A 22,053-nucleotide genomic window follows, 5' to 3' on the forward strand; every position below is an offset into this window, starting at 1 on the left:
TATTTCAGTAAAAGAGGAAAATTTATTCAAACTTTCTGAATACCTATTTATGGGCGAAATTTGGTTCCCTTGGAACTTTTTAAGAGTTTGAAGGGCCACCATTTTGAACATTTTCATCTGATTATTCTGTTTAACGAACTCATCAAGATATTTCAACAATTAATGTTTGTGCCAAGTTTCGTCTCAATCCGCTGAAAATTAGGGTGGTTATGGCATTCACAAATAGCGTTATATATATACAAATTGATAGATAAGTAGACACACAGAGGGAGAGAGAAAAAGTGTTTTTCTCCCTTCTCGCACCTGTGGTGCGTCAGAGCTAAACCGGGCCCCTTTGCAAAACGTATTGACCAACCTAACCTAAACACAAACCTCTTACTTGCTAACGTAGAAACGTGGTCGGGAGGTGTAAGGCATGTAGAAATTGTATTTTTAATAACCATGAGTATGGTCTACTTCCATGTTTTTCTTTTTACTTTTTGCAGCTACATCGGAACGTTCAATTTTTATTCTTTACTAATTGCAAATGGCGTTTAAATTCAAAATATGAGGAATTTTGGTGGCATTTGTTCGGATATTCTTCTCTTTCGAAATGAAGACAAGAACAAAAGCAATACGCAAAGACAAAAAGTATTATCAGTACTAAACATTACCAATAATAATTGCTACGAAAAACTAAATACGACCTCTTTTACCATCTCTCATGAGTTGTATGTATTATTAACAAAAAATTTTAAAATGTCCTTATCGAGGATTCGAACTTGCGTCCTTTGCATTTGTAAGCCAGCACCTTAACCACTACACCAAGATCATGGCATGGTGATCGTTTAGTTGTCGGCGTATTTGTTGTATTTGTGTTTTATGTTCCCACTTCGACAATTTTTACTCTTTTTTTTGTAAGTTTAACAGCTGTTTCTGGCTTTCTCTTTCGGTGTCGTCCTTTATTTACACAATGCACTATTCGTATTCACAGCTTGTGCCCCTCTGCAATGTCTTATTCAGATTAAGCTTTTCTTTCTGCCCCCCAGTAAACATTTGATTGATTTAATTCTCATACTCTCCACGGATGGAGCGCAGGAATGCCAGACTCGAAAACTAGGTGTACATTTACTTTCCTGACAGATCATACAATGGAGAAGCCTGATATGTGGCAACAGAGGGTAACAAAGGAATGCATTAAAAAAGTCACGGATTTGCATTACACTTCCGTAGCACCGGTGAATAAGCAGACAACTCGCGAAAACAAAATGTTACACACGAGGAAAGAAACCCGTGTTTTCTAATTCTGTAAACTTCTTTTCCAGATTATCTTATGCAGATTTGGCAGAGTACTTTCTTGGTTTATGTCTTTCGTGTTAAGTGACATATTCTTTTACTTCTTCTTCTATACATCATATGATTATGTTACTGTACACTGTAATATTACAATATTCACATTAAAAATATAATTATTTTATTATTACCTCGTTTCGTTTTTAATCGGCCCGGATAGCCGTGTGGTCTAGAAGGCTAGGCCACCAACTTATTAGGAATCGCGGATTTCAATTCCACCTCGGACATGGAGGTCATGGTTGTACTTTTCACCTGGCATTTCATTGTCTTCTTTCATCTTTCATAGTAGTTCGGATCCCACTTTAAGCTGTAGGTCCCGTTCTATATAGCTTCGGTGCTGAAATAGGACGTAAAACTGGCATCACTTAATTTCGTTTTTTAAATGCATCAAACGTTTGTGATACTGTTGACATTTTGCTATGTTATACTATCGGTGTTATTCTCCATTTCAATTAAATCCATAATATGAGACCCAGATCCCTTTATTACACTTTGTTGCCACATATTATTGTGCATTTTCAGCACACGTAGCTTCAACAGTGTGCAACACTGTATTACTATATTTTACTGTTATGTTTAGTAATAATACTGCATTTTAAATCTGTGGACATTTGTATATGGTGCTATTTCAAACAAAATACTTTTAAGCTGAGTTGGCAACACTGTTGCATCTATGGCAACACTGTTTGTGGTTTTTGATACGGCATTTTGTTCTCATATTGTGCACCTTTTGTTTTTATTGCTTTAACGGTTTTCAAGATATTTACTTAAAACCTATATATTTCCTATATAATTTTTTGGATTTTTAAATGAAACCCCGTAAGTCCTACCATTCTAGTCCATAGCACCTTAAATTTTGGTCATTTTCATTTCTCGTGATGCTGTATCAGATGTGCTATGTGACAATCAAATTTGAGCGACAACTTGTGGGACCATCTCATGTAAGAAACAATTTGAAATTGCACGTTCAAATCCCGTTTTTAAATTGTAAGAGGTAGGACTGTAATAAAGATTAGTAATATACTTACATACTAAATCTGTAAACTGTGGGTGATGAATAAATTTCGATTGCAGGTTTGGATTCAGCATGTAAAAATATATAAAAGAAAGCTAATTTCAGCTCTAAGACAAAACCTTTGTTGACCAGTAATCAGTGTTGCATTATCTGTCTGATGAAGGCAATGATATACTGTCGAAACTCTAACACAGATTATTAATAGCAAGTGATTTGGTCAGATTTTATTTTTATTTAATATAGGCATTGTTTCAAAGCTAAAATGCGCAATATTGGATTCAATGCAATCGTAATATTTGCAGATACATCAGTTAAAAATCACTGCTGATGTGGGTATACCAATTAATAATATGGATTTTGTAAGCAGACAAAACACGATAATTGCAAGAGACACATCATAAGTGCTTTATTTAAGTAATGGCAATCTTTAGGTATATATTTCCGTCATGTAACCTAAATTTGTATATTGAATTATATCAACGAATGTTCACAGTATATTTAAAGATGGTTGTTTCAAGACATGCTTTTCGAATGAATCTGTTGTAAGAAATAAAGCAGCCATTGTAAATAAAATAAAACTTTTTTGAATCATTGTGCTCCGCTTTCATCTACTTCAGTAACTTCTGCTTTAAAATTCCAAAATTGTAATAAGTTTTCTTTCAGCCCAATATTAAATTACATGTAAATCAGACATTACTTAACTTCTTCAATACTAGTAGTATCCTTTTAGTAGTTCAGTGTCGCAAATCAACTATACTATTCAATAGCGAAGAATAGATTAAATCTAGAACTACCTCCAACCAAACTATTTAAAGTCCCAAATTATTTGTTCTGTTCTACATTGATGTAACTACACTAAAATACCTAGGTACAATAGTGGTTGTAATATCAAATAAGAAAGGGCAATTTTATGGACCAATAGTCTTTACGAATCTTTTTCTTTATTTATTATTATTAATTTACACAACAATAAGTTTGCCAATTACCAGAAAAAATTAAAAATAAGTCGCAGGTACAGAACACCAAAATACACATGAGCGGCTCGAGGGAAGACAATAGTAAATGCCACTTTCGGTAAAACAGAGTTATTAGGTGAAATGGGTTAGGATAGTACCGTATGTCAGTAGTTTAATCTCGGAAATATACCTGCAGATGACAGAGAAAGCATGTTTGGCATGTGTCGTTGTATTACATTGCAATGGAATGTTGAACTTTATTTCGAGTTTAGAAAATGTGACACACCAGTGCCTTCTCTTGAGCCGCTGATACATAAACAGCCAATTAAATATCTATATATTTATCTGAATTCAGACATTACATGCGAATAATCAACAAAATGAATTGAGTACTGATAATCTAAAGAGTTAATATTGAAATAAAATATATGCCTATTCTACCCAACTTAATACAAAATATCAAATATAGCAATATCAGAAGGGATGCATAGGATATTGTCCTCCGTGACAACATAATAAAAATAAGAAAATAAATATAAAAAATAATTAATATGAAAAATTAAAACATTCCATATGTAAGCTCATTATATTGTTCACACAGAAAGAGGACACTACATTGCACAGTCTACGATTATAAGGAAATATCATATTTTATACATAATCTACCTAAGTATATATAAAACACTCCATTTGCTTTTGTCGACGGCTTTACATGATTAAACTACCTAATCAAGAAGAATTATACCGCAAAGATGGTTTTATCCGAAACTGCATTCAAACCATTTGATCAGAGAAGCATCTATGGATCCATTATTGGTAAATGGTAGACCACAAATGGGAAAATAATTATTACTATTAGAAATTCTCGTTTACCTTAATATTGTCCAAACATGAGATATATCAACCGATATATCAAATGATATGTCTGAGGATAAATACTGATTGCAGGTTTGGAGAAAATCGAGAAAAATTAACTTCGTCGTTCGTTGCCATTAACTTTTTTGGAGTTAAAAAGTACGTCTTTTGTTGTCATTAAATTTTGGCGTTAAAAAGTACGTTGTTTGTTGCCATTAATTTTTTGTCGTTAAAAATTACGTAGTTTGTTGCCATTATTTTTTTAGGTTAAAAGGTACGTCGTTCGTTGCCATTAACTTTTTTGGCGTTAAAAGGGACGTCGTTCGTTGTCATTAACTTTTTTGGCATTAAAAAGTATGTCGTTCGTTGTCATTAACTTTTTTGGCATTAAAAAATACGTCATTCGTTGCCAATCTGATGCACTGATAGCTTTTGTCCTGCTAGGATACACTTTTTTTTTTTAATTACGTACTGTATATGGAAAGCATACTATTAAAAAGCAAATTTTATCTATTGTTGCTCTCTACGATCTTCAGGTGATACATCGTGTACTTTTGGTCTGGAACCGACGATTGTTTCACTGTTATTACTGCTAACCTCCTCAGCATCAGTATGCCTCTGACTCTGAGAAGGCTGGCAATAAGACCAGCGAAACGATAGTCGGTTTAGAACCAAAAATACACGACATATACATAAAAACTATTGAGAGAAATGTTGAGCTCTTTTCGCGAAAGCTTAAAACAAAGTGTATCTATTGTTAATTAACAAAAAGTTGGTTACTTATCAACATATCCTCCCGTGAGAAAACTAAATATTCTCCAGCGTATCGGAACAAGTGAGTTCCGTCTTCAGTGGTAAAGTAACAAGGATATAATGGATGAAAGAAATATGGTATGCTAAAAGGAATACATATCACCAAATAAATATAACGAAGGAGATCGGTACTAAAAAAGTTGAGTTTGGAAGAAGTGCGGTGTCTATGCTACGTTACTGTTGCCAGATCCAAAATACACATCAAAGGTAGGTGGCCAGATTTTATCAATATTGCCAGAATCACGATTTAAATCCGATTTATACTTCTGAATAAAGAATGATTCTTTAATCTTTTTTTTTCTGAACCTATCACATTAACCTGTTTTGTATTGTGTATGTTGTTGTTTTAGGTAAAGTTACAATCCCGACATACCCCCTTTTGTGACTTCTTTGATTGTCTAATATGTTCTTTAATTCGGATGTTGCGTTTGGTTTGATCTATATATAAAGAGTCAGTCACATTCACACTGAGCATGGTAAATACCTGACTTATTTAGTGGATCAACAAAATAAATTTTAAAGCCGCTGAAATACTTTTCTAAACTTTTCGGGGATACTGGAAGCAGATATGTTCTGCTTTGCAAAAATACGTTGAAACTTTGTCGATAATTATGGAAACTAAGGAATTCCTATCCAAGTTTTTCGTCTACATAATGTTAATGTATATATTGTTTGATTTCTTCTGGCAATAATATACATACTCCCACACACATTACTAACATTGACGCACATAATCCTAACAGTGACACCCATCTACTAGTAAGTAAATACAGTAATGAAACTAAACAAGAAAAATAATAGAACAACATATGGAACTTACAAGGTTGTTGCTTTACTTTTACATCGTACGATCTGATGACCACCAATATCAGAAACAATGAGAGAGGCCACACAAATTCCATCGCCAATCGGAACTGAATTAAGAAAAGCAAAAATTTCATTTAAAATAATACGAAACATTAGAATTATTAATCTTAAATACTCACTTTGACACTTTTCAGACGAAATGTTAAATTAATCGAACTTATAGCCAGTTGATTGGCGATATCACGTAAGATTCATATGATAAGTATAACATAAGTTTGTTTTTCAAATGGCTTCTCTCCGATTTAAAAAAAAAAAAAAAATGTTTTCGTATGTTTGTTTCTTAGTGTTTTCAGTAAGCTCATCATCAATGATGTAGGAAACCTAGTCTATCCTACATGGTTTGTATAATGTATCACGTAAGAATTTAACGGAAATACTCTATTTATAGTTTTGTATTCGATAAGATTATTGTTGAAGTCTTCGAATGACACAAGTTAAAATGCACCTGCAGTACGCAGAAATTCCAGTTCCTGTTACTTCTTTACCCCAGTGATTTCTCTCTACTTAACAATAGAGATAAATCACCTGGACTGGATCCATTCACTGGGATCCATCCAGAGTAGTGGATTCGTTCACTGGTGTAAAGATTCATTAATTGGAATCTTTACACCATTCAAGTTACCATTACTCTCTTCTAACAAGAGAATTCGGGTTAAACTGTTTTGGCTTTTATTTTCATATGGTTGCAAATCGAATGGCAATATTACTACTAGCAAGATTTATCTTGATCCCGTCACATAAACATTTAGAAAACGTTCATCTGATTAGATCTGGTTTCACATATGGAATATCGAATCATTCATCATAACATTGTCTTGCAACATTTCTCCTACACCACCAAGTGAGTGTGGATTCATTGATCTTGATAGTTGTATCCTCTGCAGAAGAGGCATGCATTTATAATAGCTACAATATTGCAGTAAACCAGTTTAAACTTTATATCACTTGTTGCCTTCTTGAGAGTTTCTATAGATGTATCCTTGAAAGCTTAGCTTGTACTAGAAACTTTATTCCGCTTCCCTTGCTGTACTTAGCTAATGTTTAATGTTTGACTAATGACTAATGTTTAACAAATTTCCCTTATCTATGACCCTCTTTGGCTATATTTCTTTCTCAAGACTTTTTTAGTTTGTAGGAATGTTGTTGTAGGTAGTGAGAATCTAGCAAAAAATACTTTCAGCTGCATAATAGAGCAAGCTTATCATAAAGGAATACAGCAGTTGGTGCGTATCGTTTCACTGGTTTTGTTTTTCGTGTTTGAAAAAGCTATTAGGTAGAGATAATAATATGACCATGAATTCAGAGGTTTTCTCTATAGGATTCTGTGTTAGGTTAATAGAAGTAAACCCCTCTAAGTTAGCCTCTTGTGTAACTTACTCTTACTTTTATAGAATCTCCATTTTCTCATACGATATGCATTACGTATTACTCTGTAAATTGGCCATTTATCTTGGAACTTGGTTGCATTAAAACAAAGTTATTCTTACGCTATTAATGTTAAATTTACCTCTATAATTGGATACCTGAACATTCGGCAGTTTAAGCGGTCTTCCCCATATCTTATACATTCTTACAGAACGCGTTTTATACTTATTTTGTCTTATTTTAGAAGTTCAATAAACCCAAACGAGGAAAGAAAAAAAGAAATTGACTGTTGAAAGTAACTTCTTCAAAAATAGAAAAGACAATTGTAATAATCTCTGCATTTTATGGATATAGTGGGCGAGTTTATAACCAAACTTGTGCTCATAATCTCTTCCATTTATATTCTACATTACAAGATATTTGATAGTCCAATCCAGACGGATTTATTGAGCTATGAATACCTTGTTTTCGTTACCTTCTGAGGAATTTGCAGGATATTTCTAACAAATGACGATCAGAATTGTGTTACAAAGTTTAAAAAAATAAAAAATAAAATAAATAAAAGATGATAGCACATGTTTCTGTTTCATCCAATTGCTTATGTCAAAATTATGATTTCAACCAGGGTCCGGAGAGCGTTCTCCCCGGACGAAGCAACGAAATTTTGCCCCGAGGCATTATCTTCGATTGCGTCAACGTGCGTTACCATTATTTTCGCAATACTACTTTCACCCACCATATAATGAAAGTCCCTTCAGGAGAAGTATTCTGAAATTATCACTGGTCAAGATCCATTAGAAGGTAAATGTAAATGTTCGTAAATTCACAATTAATTACAGAATACAATTACTTATAGAAGTGAGACAGCATAATTGTTTTGAGAATTTCCAGATAATTAGCACGTTGAAATTACATTGAATCGTAGTGTACGAACGGCAAACTAAGAGAGAGATTTATTACATGCAATGCTTTTATGTTGTAGAAATATTTTTACTATACATTAGTTACAAAGTACAAGGAATATGTAAATAATAATTAGTTACAGCATTAAAAATTTGTATATTGCAATGTATAATAGTTTTTGCTTCGAAGTATACTTATTTTTTGTAAGTTGGCACCATATCCAAGTTTCAGTGTAATTTAGATGGGGTTTTATATTTCCCATCTAAATGTACTAAAAGTCTTTCACCTTTAAAAAAAACGAACAATGTATTAAATATAATGAATTTGACAATAAAAAAATGTAGTCAGAATAAAATGAAAAAAAAAAGCATGTCTTCAGACTACAATATAATGTTCTGTATGTGTTGAATATTAAATCAACGTTAATATGTAGGGGCAGGGACGTACGCAGGGGGCAGGGTCTGGAAGTCCGGACCCCTTTTAAAATCCTGACTTTTTTGTAAATTTTTGTAAACTAATTTTAATACAACTCATCCTCATACTGAATTTGGACCCTCCAAAACCTTTAATAAGTTCCTGCATATGTGCTTGTGTAGGAGTGTTCATATGGGAAAGTTCCAACGCAAAGTACATTATCGAAATTTTAGGGAGTAAATAATTAGACATTTGAACTAGATAATAGTCGAAAACTTGAATAAAAATTATATGACTTATTAGTAACAACTCATTTAACCAAGGCTATACCATTAGAAGTTATCAAGATCAAAATTATAGAGAAAGTTTTAAAAAGCGAATGTTATTTCTGTGGAACTTAGGTGTGTCATAGACTTTTAGGAGAACTGATATCCTTGTAATACGGATAAGTAAAGGAAATGAATACAGAGTGTAATTAAACTGGTCAGGAGTGTCGGGTTTTGCAAACCAGTTGGGGAGCTCTAATTCAGTCTAAAACCGAAGGTCTGGGGTATGAAATATTCCCCGTTTAGCGGAGGCTTCTCCTGCGAAACATTTGGAAATTGACCCTCCTGAAAATGCGGTTTTCTGTATTCTAGAATGAAATTAGAGGTTTTCTTACAGTGGAAAATATTCCTGGATGCGGGTATGACGGCGTACCCACAGCGGTTCTACAGGATGATTTCTTTTAAACCTCACGGATTTCATTTGGGTCTAGAATTTCTAACTGAAGTCCGATTTTCATGTGGTTTATGGCAAATAATCAAGGAAGAATGGGAGGTTTATGGAACTGTTTACTGCTTTAAATTCATCCGGGGTAATATCGGCCACGCCTCAAGAAAAACAGCAAATATTCGCCAGTGTACCTCACAATTGGAATGAGGTGCGGTGCGGTGTAGAGATTTGAGTTTACTTCGTTGGACAACCTCGCCAAGGTCAATAAGAAACTGGAAACTGGGCCATTGTATTGAGAATTGTGCTGGATAGTTCTGTCCTACTGTATGAGTATGATATCAGGACACAATGAAAACAATGTGCTCTTTGGAGCAACATGAGTTTATCGTGAAAAGGTTTTGGAGAACGAAATCTGTTGTTGATACGCAAACGGCATTTAGAAACAAATTTGTCTCGCGTTCTGCCCCAGACAGGAACATAATATGGTCACTAGTGAATAAATTGGAAGAAACAGGATCGCTTCTGAGTGAGACAGAGAAGCATCGGACCCCGCAGGCAGATGTTATCGACTCTTTAGGTCACCCAAGAAATCTCTTCATCGTTTGTCGCAAGAAACTGGCTATAGCTATTCACATGTGATATGTAAGTGTCACCATTAACACTTAATTTACATTCTCACTAACATTTAGTTTGTATTCTGCAATTTCGCTTCAAAAATCCAAAACCTCATTCCAATTGTAAGGTACGCTGGCGAATATTTGCCATTTTTCTTGAGGCGTGGTCGATATTACTCCGGAAGAATTTAAACCAGTAATCATAGTCCCATAAATCTCCCATCCTTAGATCCAAATGAAATCCGTGAGTTTTTAAAAAATCACCCTGTATAATGATAATATATACAATGAAGTAAATTGAAACGGTAGACTTGTTTTAGTTCAAACATTAAAATTTTTGCGGAATTTCTACTTCTCATCTCAGTCGTAAAGAAAGTGCTTCATCGAAACTCGATTGGTTGGTGAAAATCTTTGCCATAATTTCAAGGTTCAATTTATTTTTCGCTTCTCGCTTGTGAGCATGCTTAATTGTGCTTTTGCTTTCTATTTCTTTTTCTTTTATTTCTTTCTATTCTTTTTTCTTTTATTTCTTTCTATTCCTTTTTCTATTTTCTTATTTTGTTCTATCTTTTTACGCGGGTGCTAAACACCCACCAAATAAATTTTGGAACATTCTCGAACATCAGAATATCCCCGAAGTCCTTGGAAGTGGTACACTGTATACGTTATGAAGTTGAAATATCCATGAATAGTATTTAGTACATAGGAAAACTGAGTATGGTACTTCATTTATTAAGCTATCCTGTTCAGGTTCAATATACCCAATGCTACACGAATTTATCACATGAAAAACATATCATGTTAATATCAGATTTATAAAGCAGTACAGATTTCACTTTATTAACAAGAATTTACAAAATTTTCCTGATTTATCTTCAATAGGACTTCTTAAGCATGCTGAAATGTACATGTTTAAAAGTTATATTGAATTGAATTGGCGCACATTTATAATAATTTCCAAACGTTTTATTATTATTATTATTATTATTATTATTATTATTATTATTATTATTATTTACTGCGCTGTGCCAACGGTCTTTTCGGAGGACGGATGAACCACAAGGTGGTCAACGGCATGGAGATGTGGAAAGGAAATGGGAATACTATCACATGATCTTTTTCCCAGGATGGACGAAAGAGGAGAATAAATATGATGGTTCTTACTGACATTACAAAAAAAAAAAAAAAAAAATCCGAACGTAAAATAGTCCCCCGTTCGGATCTCCGAATGAGGACTACTCCGAGAAGAATCATCAAAGATAATAATAATAATAATAATAATAATAATAATAATAATAATAATAATAATAATAATAATAATAATAATAATAATAATAATAATAATAATAGTAATAACTTTCATTTCAGCATAGGAACATGGAACGTACGAACTTTACGACGTATGGATAAACTTAAAAATTTTAAAGTGGAAATGGAATTTTAAAGTGAACATAACGGGCTTAATTGAAGTAAGCGACCATGATGACAATGAAGTAAAAGTGCTGTATGATGAGATTAGCGACATATTGCACCAAGAGGGAAGAGGTAAGGTCAGCGCCATAGTAATGGGAGATTTTAACAGCGTAGTAGGAGAAGGAGACGCGAATAAGGTGGTGGGACCATTTGGACTAGGTAGAAGAAACGAACTTGACCAACTGTTTATCGACTTCTGTAGGCAACATGATCTGGCAATGACGAACACGTGGTTTAAGAAAAGGTAAACCAAGCTGTACACATGGAGAAGTCCAGGAGATAAAAAACACTACCAAATCGATTACATTCTTGTGAAACAGCGTGTCAGGAATAATGTACGAGACATGAAGACACTACCGGGAGCGCATATCGATTCGAATCACAACCTCCTAGTGGAGGAAGTGCAAACCTGGTTAAAGACAATTAAGAAAAATGGGAGGAGAAATCGAAAATGGAACGTAGAGCGACTAAGAAGTATGGACAGTGATGTGAAAGAAGAGACTGAAGAAAAATTCCGTGTGATTAGCGATATGGTAGACAATGTAGAAAATAGTTGGGGGAAAAGTTAAACAGAGTCTACTTGACTCACTCCACAATAACATTGGTAAGATGAAAAGAGCACCGAGAAAACCATGGGTAACTGAAGAGATGCTTAAGAAGATGGAAGAACGCAGAAGGGCGAAAAGCACGGACATCAAAGAATACAGAAAACTGAATAACGAATTGAGGAGAGGGACGGACAAAGCCAAAGAAAAGTACATGGAACAGATATGTGAAGAAATAATAGAACTTCAATGGCGCGGCAGATATGATGTGATGTACCAGAAAGCACAAGAATTAGCAGGAAAAGCTAACAAATGCATACGCACGTTTGGAAACTAAGATCAACAAGGCCATATAGTCACTGACCATCAAAGAATTCTTAGAGTTTGGGAAGAGTACAAAGATTATCTGTATGACCAGAAGAACCGCCCCAAAGATATTGTGATCGAAGCAGAGGAAGAGGTGAATAAAGAAAAAGGACTCACTATATTGAAAAGTGAAGTAACACAAGCCATCAAGGACATGCGTAGGAGAAAGGTCACTGGAGATGATGACATACCAGCAGATCTGCTCAAGGGATTAGGAGACAACGCAATGAAAGTACTGACTTCACTTATTAACAAGACCTACCTGAGTGGAGAATGGCCAAAGGATTTTCTTGATGTTACAATGATGGCATTACCCAAGAAAAAGGAAGCAAGGAAGTGCAGCGATTACAGAACCAGTAGCCTTATTTCCCACACTTGCGCGTATACTGAACAGACAGCTGGAAAACCAGATAGAAGAGTTGTTGGACGAAACTCAATTCGGATTCAGGAAAGGAAAAGGCACCAGAGATGCCATTGGGTTGCTGAGAATTATCTCAGAACGAGTTCTGGACGTAAACTGTGCTTGTGCTTCATAGACTGGTAAAAAGTTTTCGACAGGGTCAATTGACGAAACTTTCACAAATACTTAAAGAAATTGGGGTCAACTGGAGAGATCGACGTCTCATTCGCAAACCTGTACATAGCACAACGAGTCAAGTTGCGCTTGAATGAAGGAGAAACCAATAGTGTGGAGATTGGAAGGGGAGTCAGACAAGGATGTAGTATGTCGCCCCAATTATTCAACTTTTACAGTGAATGGTTAATGAAGGAAGCATTACTGGGAATTGGAGATTGCAAGATTGGAGGGCAGATCATTAACAAGATCAGGCATGTAGATGATACGGTTATTATAGCTAGAACCGAAGAAAGACTACAGGAGATGATTGACAAAATAACTGACACTGGGAAACTATATGGAATGGAAATCAACATCGAAAAATCGAAAGTCATGAGATATCTCGTGGAAATGCGCCCTTACAGGTCAGAGTAGAACAAAGAGTACTTGAGGAGGTTGACCATTTCAAATATTTGGGAAGTATTTTGACGAAAGACACGTCCTGCACCAAAGATATCAGGTCGAGAATTGCCATAGCCAAAGAAGCATTCAACAAGAAAAGGTTACTCTTAACTAGCAGCCTTAATATTGGACTAAGGAAGAAATTTGTCAAGTGCTATATTTGGAGCATAGGACTGTATGGTTCAGAGACTTGGACATTACGGAAGTTAGAGAAGAAATATTTATAGAGCTTCGAAATGTGGTGTTGGAGGAAAATGGAGAGGATAAAATAGACAGAAAGAGTAACAAACGAAGACCTTTTAAAACGAATAGGAGAGAAGAGGACGCTTCTAGTCACCATCCTTCGTAGAAAAACCAATTGGATTGGACACATCTTGCGAAGAAATTGTCTTCTTCATACCACCATAGAAGGAAAGATGGAAAGTAAGCGAGCTATAGGACGAAGAAGAACAAAAGTGATCGATTATTTGAAAAATAGTAGAAAATGTTGGGAGTTAAAAGAGGAAGCTGAAAATCGAGAAACATTGAAGAAACATTTCCAGGTCCAAACTGAAAATTAAGAAGAAAAGAAATAAGAAAAAAGAAGAAAAAAGCATCGCTAGTCCCAGAACCTGCCAAATAATAATAATAATAATAATAATAATAATAATAATAATAATAATAATAATAATAATAATAATAATAATAATAATAATAATAATAATTATTATTATTATTATTATTATTATTATTATTATTATTATTATTATTATTATTATTATTATTATTATTATTATTGCATTATTAACAGTACTGTTTCGGTGTTCTCTGACACCTTCCTCGGCAGATCTGACCAATTCACATCCAACTCATGTCATCTCAGAATTTCATCTAGACCTATTCTGTATGCACAGTAAACAATGATAGGGACAAACACATCATAATATGATAATGTAAATTCCTTTCACTTGAAACCTCTTTTCTTGTATGCCCTTTTGCTGTTAAAAATAAATTAATTAATTAAAATAAAATAAAAAGAAAAAAAAATAACCTGTAAGTTCTTTCAGAAAGACTTATATATAGTTTTGTGCTAGATGTAAAAAATTTGCTGTCTTTAAGACACTTCTAAGAGGCCCTTCATGAAGATTAAATCCGCGTTAAACTTAGATGATTACTCACGCCTTTAAAATGCTGAGGAATTATTCAAACCATGAATATTTACATTATATAATAAATAACCAACTTCTTATGAAGTAGCATTGAAAGTGTGATATTTTAAATGTTTTCGGTTTCTTTATTAACGGAAATACTATCTTCAACTGTTTGATACCAGGTATCTTCTTGGTTTGTTAAAACATTGGGCAATAACTAAATCTTCACAATTTTGATTTTTGACAGGATTATAAAATGATTACAACCACCATAGCATCTCAGAAAACATCCATGTTGAACATGTAAGCTTTAAGAGTTCATGGTAACAAAACAGGTTCAAAAAATAGCGTAAAAGCTTTTTTTTTTAATGGATAGTTTTACCTTTATGGTTGGCTCACATTCAGAATACAGAAAATAGCACAAGTGGGTATTAATGTTTCTATAAAGTCCAGTAGTGTAGCGTGATTGATCTTCTGGAATGGGAATGCCAAAGTCAGTCACTTGCGTGACACAATACTACATACTCAATCTACAAAACAAGACTATATCGAGGGCAAATATAGGGATATAAATTCCGAAATTCTTAACACTAAATAAAACTGCATTGTAAGTCATCTTTAGGTTCCTCTAATAAGGATTTGTGTTTTCTAGGTATATTTTCACTTTCTCCCCTATTTGTCTGGTTATAGCCTTGACCACAACAAATCTTCAGAAGTTCTCCATTTAAAATTAGTTTTGTATCAGGTCATAAAAGAAGGTTGATCTAGAGTTTAGCGTTCCTTTCAGCACCGAGGCTATTTGAGACGTGGATCTACAGCTGAATGTGGGATCCGAACCACATAAGCTTCCACCGTATCTCCCGCACCAAAGTTGCATAATCGTATAATCACGACAGAGTTCATACAAGACTTGAAAAGTACATTACATGACTCCATATACAATTACGTGTAATGAGTGGCGTACTGAAAAGGGCTTTCCAGGTTTCAACACTCCTGCCCCTGTTAAATAAGATATTACGAAAAGATAACAATTTATATTTGAACATATGCATACAAAACTTCTGAAACGATAAAATTTGGGAGACCCTTTTATAAATTTGTCCATAGGACGCTGCGTATAATAATGGCTGATGAGGAGAGAGTAATGGTCCCGAAAATTGCTGTGGAACATTCGTAGCTAGTAAGATTTAAATGACATGTTCTGTTAACTACATAACGTAAATTGTCTTCAGAGGTTACGACAAGACTGTGAATTGCATTATGTAATCTACTATAACCATTACCAAAGTACGATACGAAATATTTATTTTTTTAATTTACGCCTCATGATAATATACCCTTTAGACTAAAGGAGACGGGTGGTTATAAAAGTGAATGATTATGAAATAATTGAATAATAATAATATGGGAAAGAACGGAAGAACCCGGAAAAATCTGTTGTGCACAAATTCACGTAGCCTGGAATCGAATCAGGGATCCCCCACACTAGTGGTGAACGTTAACCTACAAATCTCTCTTTTTTAATATTTTTTACACAATAACAATTATCATACTGTGCTCATTTGTCTTTTGCATTGGACGCCTAAGGTTTGATCAGCTTGAATTGATATAAAAGCATCTTGAATTTCAGATTCAATATTTTCTTTAAGGACAGTAGTTTTTATTTCGATTAAATCAATTTGAACATTCGGAGATGTTCCTTTAAACACAGAAGGTGAGTTTTCCTAACAAGTGACAAAATCCACTATGTAGCAAATATTCTGATGATTCATTTTTCACAGCTTTCTTTATAACATCACCCAAATCAGAAACACGGCTTGAATACCACTCTGGTTCCTTTGATCCAAACATAATACTTATGAAACAAAACATTTCTTTCTTACAAAGCACCCAGAAAGGTACGAAAACACATCATACCACGAAGACTGAAATGCTTGTGACTGATTACTAGCTGTCACTTTAAGGAAAGCTTTGGGATAGATCGTCTCCCTTCCAGAGATCAGCGTTTTTCGTAAGTCAACCGATATACAGGAGTTGTTAATAAAAGTCCATGAAGTTTCTGTCTGATGGTGGTGATTTCAGGAGATTTTCTCCGGAGGTAGGGAGGAATTTCAATGTACGGAACGTAAAAAGTGCTGCAAAAATACTGGTAATCCACATTCAGCACGATCGAAGATATAATCTGGGGCAGGGGGGTTATTAGCTCCGTGGAAAATTACCCCCGGGCTACCCCTGAAATCATCACTGGTATCTGATACCGTTAACTGTGTCATCATTTAGTAAAATATTATATTAACACAGAATTCCGATGCCTCGTTGAAGCCGAACACTTTATCCAACTTGTTCTTTAACTTGTAACTGCGAATATTCTTCACATCAAACTAAAACAATAAAACAACAATTCTCTTCAAATGAAAAACGTAACACAAGCACAAAATATACAATAACTCCGTATACCACCAATACTTGTCCTTCTATGATCAGTGTTGCTAATCAAACCAGGAATATAGTAAAATTTACGTCAGGGTATATCCAATAGAGATTAACAGTTAGTCCTTAATACAATTACAGTATAACGAAAAACTATTTTTGTACTATCACTATGTAAGGAACATGGTTTAGAATGGTGATGAACTAGTCATTTATGTTTACTTGCTGTTACTGCTCTTAGGTTTTGAGTAGATAGCTTCAGTTTAGCTCAAACTCATACGAGTTGGTAAAAATGAAATACGCCAGCTACTCTCGAAGGCTAAAGGCTCCAAAGGATAAGTGTTTGGATATGCGCATTTTAATCCTAGCAGGGGGGCACGGTGGCTCTGTGGTAGAGCGTTCACCTCTGGTGCTTGGGGTCCCGGGTTCGATCCCAGCCCCCGCCAAGTGAACTTTGTGGTGGACAAACACCGTGCTCGTGGGTTTTCTCGGGGTTCTCCCGTTTCCTCCCACTTTCTTCATTCCACCATTTCACTCATCTCTCATTATCACCGTCTCCTTTAGCCTAATCGGCATAACCGTGGGACGTAAAACTCAAAAATTTCATTTTTTTTTTTTAATCCTAGCGGAAAACTTTTGCTACGGATCCCGATGCTTTCAGCAGCTCTTGGACGCCCGAAAAACCTAACATACGACAAAGTGAAAAAAAAAAAAAAAAAAAAAAGCATCTGAACGATGTACAGTGCTTCCACTTGTTCAGGCAAGGCGAAAGATCCTTGCATGCGAAAGAAGAAATTAACTGTAAATAATTGTAATGAGTTACGTGTAAGCAAACAATTTATATACATAACGAACTATGTATTTTTTCTTGTAAATAGGGGATTTTGGGCATCCCGGCGTTCATATTATGCTACTGATAAAATCTTCGGTAAATTCTGAAAAAAATCCTACTGGTGATAAAAACTATTTTGTTGAAAAATTAAGTCATTTAGGAGTATACCAGATAAATCGTGAATATTCCAAATATTACATTAAAATGACAAAAAGAAACATAAACCAGAATTAAAGAACACACTAGAGATACAAGGAACGAAGATACTGTTGTGTTAGGTCTCTTGAAACATCTTAATTTATCTATATATAACATTGGAGAGGTTAAAGCGTTGCATAAACCATCGCCTTACATTGAGAAAAATGCATACTTAAAAAAAAAAAAAAAAAAAAAAAAAAATCAGAACAATAAACCAAAGTTTGAATCCGGACTAGAGAAGCTTCGATAGCATATAGGATTTCATCATCAACAATAACAATTTTTAACATTACAACGAAACTTTACTAACTCAATATGTCAGAACTTTACTAACCCAATATGTTATACAAAATTGTGTACATTTAAAACAAAAAAACACATTTATTTCTGTTAGCCATTGTGATAGCTGAACACACTCTTCAGAATCCAGAAGGAGGATTTTATTTTGTTTGTGTTTTAGGAAAAAATCAAAATTGCAAAGATTTAGCAACTAATCAAAACTTCAATAAACCAAGAGAACTAGCAAAGAACAGATGAATAAAGATTTCTTTCAATATAACAAACCGAAACACAAAAATTCAAAAAATTACACTTTTAGTGCTACTTTATAAGAAATTAGTTAGGTATTTATTATATAATGTAAACATTTATGTTCTGACTAATTCCTTGACATTTTAAAGAAGTGTCAAGAATTAACAAACAAATAACATTTAATGTGGATTTGGGATTATAGTGTTACTTACAAAGTGTCTTTTAGAAGCGACTTCAACTGGGGAAAGTGTCGGAAATATCGAGAAACAATATATAAAATTACATTAAATGTTAGATGCAATAAATTCATTGTGTTTTTGGATTGATTTGCAGTTTTATATTAGCTCAATTAGACTACCGCGTAACTATAGTTAGTACGTGTTAGTTCTGAACACGTTAAAATGGGTCCAAACCTCAATGGCTCCATACATACGTCGGGTTTGACGTGAAACTGAATGTTCATGCCTGATATTGCTTCTATGGTGTATAATTCAAATTTTTCTTCTATACTACCCACGGAACAAAAAAAGAAAGAAAAAAATGAAAGAAAACACCAACTTACTGAATATATTTGAAGGATGTATTTATCATTACAAATCTGGAAACAATTTCATTTCGGATGAGGCAAGATTTTTGTATTATCCTTCCATGAACGTAAACAATAATAAAACGTTTACACTGACAAATTATGAATTATTTGACTTGAGGACAACGTTGCATTCCATATAGCATGCTGGACCTAGAAAAGGCTTAATCTAGGTCTAAAAACTAGAGCTGAGAAGCTTGACTCTAGCCTGCGCTTCAAGGCTGCAGTCCTACGTGAAGCCTACTCCAGCTATAGTAATCAACACGTTCAAAACTTGAGACAGATTTAATGCGTAAGGCAAGTCGATGCTAGACAATTTCTTAAATAATATTGAAACCGATTACCTAAATTAACTAATCATTGTCACTTGCAAAAGAAATACTCAGGTGGAGAAACTATCGAAGCCGTAACAGCAAATATTTAATAATAATATAAAGAAATAAAATAGGGAAAAAGAAAATAAATAAATGTAAATAAAGAATAAAAAAAATGGAGAGCGAATATATCTCCCGAAGGAATCAAATATAAGTTCCTTCGACGAAGGTAGAAGAAATATTCTTCCCTGGACCACTACCCTTTTCCGATGTGGGATCAAGATGTATGTACTAGTTATCAAGATGAATTATCGTTGTCACAAAATGGTAATATCGAAATAATTTAAAATTTCGGAATAATTTAGAATTTAGAATGAGTAATTGTATAGCCGAAACCTACTCACGGCTGAGAAAATACACATGGGCGCCAACCATGTATCAGCTTTCCGTTTATGCTGATTCTCTACGTGTAAGTCACATATGCATATCTGTCACACAATGAAGAAGCGTAGTAGTCCATAAGACTGGGGAAGAAAGAAAATGAGTAGCTAACGAACACGGCAACAACACTGAATCACTTAATAACTCAACATGATCAACTATAAAGAAATGTCACGCAACGGAATTCTCACTTGATTTTTCATAGGAACACAATATGGAAATAAGTTCTTCCAGGTTCTTGCTAAGGACAGCATTCCCCCATCCCATGGAGACTTCAATCCATTTATACTAATTTAATCTATACTCATTCATTGTAGCACCGTAAGACCTAAATATAAAGTTTACTGAATTTTAATATTATGATTTAAATTCGTATAGCTTATAATAAACAACGATAATAATAATACTGGGTTCAAAGTAGGATTATTTTAATGGTCGTAGATTGTCGTGATATCATCTAACATATGCTTACATAGGACGTCATATGTCCACGCAACAACAAAAAAATCTTAACATAGTTTTCCAATGTATTCTCAAAACTTCCTTGGATTTTTTTTAAAGTAGGTACAGCTCTTGTATATACATTTTCAGTAGCGTTTGTATTAAATATTAAGCACAGTTTCACAATCTGCAGTTAGTTAATTTTTACTTTGAATTATTGGTACTTTGATCTATATTTAAATTACAAGATTACATACACTGTACATGCAACTAACACATATCCATGCAAGTTATAAACATTTAACCTAAGATAAATAGTAATTGGTGTCTATGAGGAGTTTAATCTACAACTACATATAAGAAATTAGCTAATTATTTTTCATTTCTTTTTTAATTGTAACTAGCTCGTGGACTTCCTAGGGTCCCTCCGTGAGCTACAGATATATACTGGAATACATCTGTTTGCAATATGCTTATTCTTGTATACCTTTATGTATAACAATCTAATATATTATTTACCTTATAACAGGTGCATTAATTCCCAGTTTAGCCAGCTAGTATCAGTTCCTGAAGGGAACATATATCAGGCTACACTTACATTCAACTCGAACAAACATTATGTTGATGTACATGACGATGAAATACATGTATGGACATGATAACATTCGAAATTACTATTAAGACACAAGAAACCAAAAACTCCCTATATACACCAATCACCAACATGCACACATTCACTCACTCAGATATACATGCACAATCGTTTGCAGAAATTTAAACTAACCTACTAAGTTTTGGCATGCCAACGTACTAGAAGAATAATTCGGAAACTGTGCTGAAACTAAATCAATCTATACCATAATATTTAATATTTTGCTTGTTGCCCAATGCTTACTTGAATTCTTCAAATTGTAATTTTGAATTAGCAGCCGAAACTTGTGAAGGGAGACAGGGAGACATAAAATTCTCAAATTACTGAATTTTTGAGGCTACATCGTTCTTAATAACGCTGAACTTAATTGCATATCATATTAGGGAGTAAATCTACGTAATGCCCAAACCATTGGCTAGGTTGCCCATGGCAGTGTAATGTAAGTTTAGCTACGAGCCATATTTCGTTTCTGATTTCACTATAAAAATTATACAACACTGGAACTAGTCAGTACTATCACGTTCTAGTTACACTTAATAGTCTAGTTATTACCTTCTGTTTCCTGTAAATGCAAAGAAAGCTTAGATTTCCATAAATTTCTAATTGGATTATAAATCAATGACACACCTCCTTCTATCCAAACTTCATCACAGTGCGTCGAATACGTCCGCGTTTTTGTGAGCAACACATGATGACTATTTCATGTCAAAATAGTCCCATAGTCCACTCGAGACTTTTCAATGTTTTCTATTTGCAAGAAGGTATTAAATTACGTAACAATTAGTTTAGACGATTTACACTTTTTTTTTTTTTTTTTATTTATTTATTAGCTCAAAACATTTTCATTCTGTTTCATATGCATACAAACAAATTTTCACTTACGCTGTAATAACTTCATGGCGCTTCAACCTTGGCATTACATTTTAGAGCAACCAACAGATGTCGACACACATACGATTTAAACAAAATAGTCGCGATATTTGCTGCGTATATTTGAATATCAATAAATGATTAAATGCTTACACTAGATTTAATGAAAATTTTGTAACAATCGATCAGTTATTGCTCCAAAAATAATATTTAATCTGCACTTTGTCCTATTTTAGTTAATCATCTCACAAGAATACTTAATATTGCTTTATTTCTCTAAAATGTAACAAAATACAAATGTGTTTGTCTTCATTCTTTTCGTCCCTCTTTCTGCTGTTTAGATTGCAGCCCCGTGAATATTATTCATCCTATGCTTAT

General features: G+C 34.0%; 1 protein-coding gene across 2 annotated transcripts in view; it reads right to left on the minus strand.

The window, feature by feature from the left end:
• Nucleotides 1-22,053, minus strand: part of LOC145662607 (phospholipid-transporting ATPase ABCA1-like) — a 1,231,974-nt gene that overhangs the window by 1,196,517 nt on the left and 13,404 nt on the right. For both annotated transcript variants that reach the window (XM_081728328.1, XM_081728326.1), the window contains exon 3: nt 5,792-5,885. In XM_081728328.1, the coding sequence (XP_081584454.1) occupies nt 5,792-5,885 (94 nt within the window). The remainder of the gene's footprint in view (nt 1-5,791; nt 5,886-22,053) is intronic.

This window comes from Thermobia domestica, chromosome 10 (assembly GCF_964235325.1).
Source record: "Thermobia domestica chromosome 10, izTheDome1.hap1.1, whole genome shotgun sequence".
Classification (NCBI taxonomy): Eukaryota; Metazoa; Arthropoda; class Insecta; order Zygentoma; family Lepismatidae; genus Thermobia; species Thermobia domestica.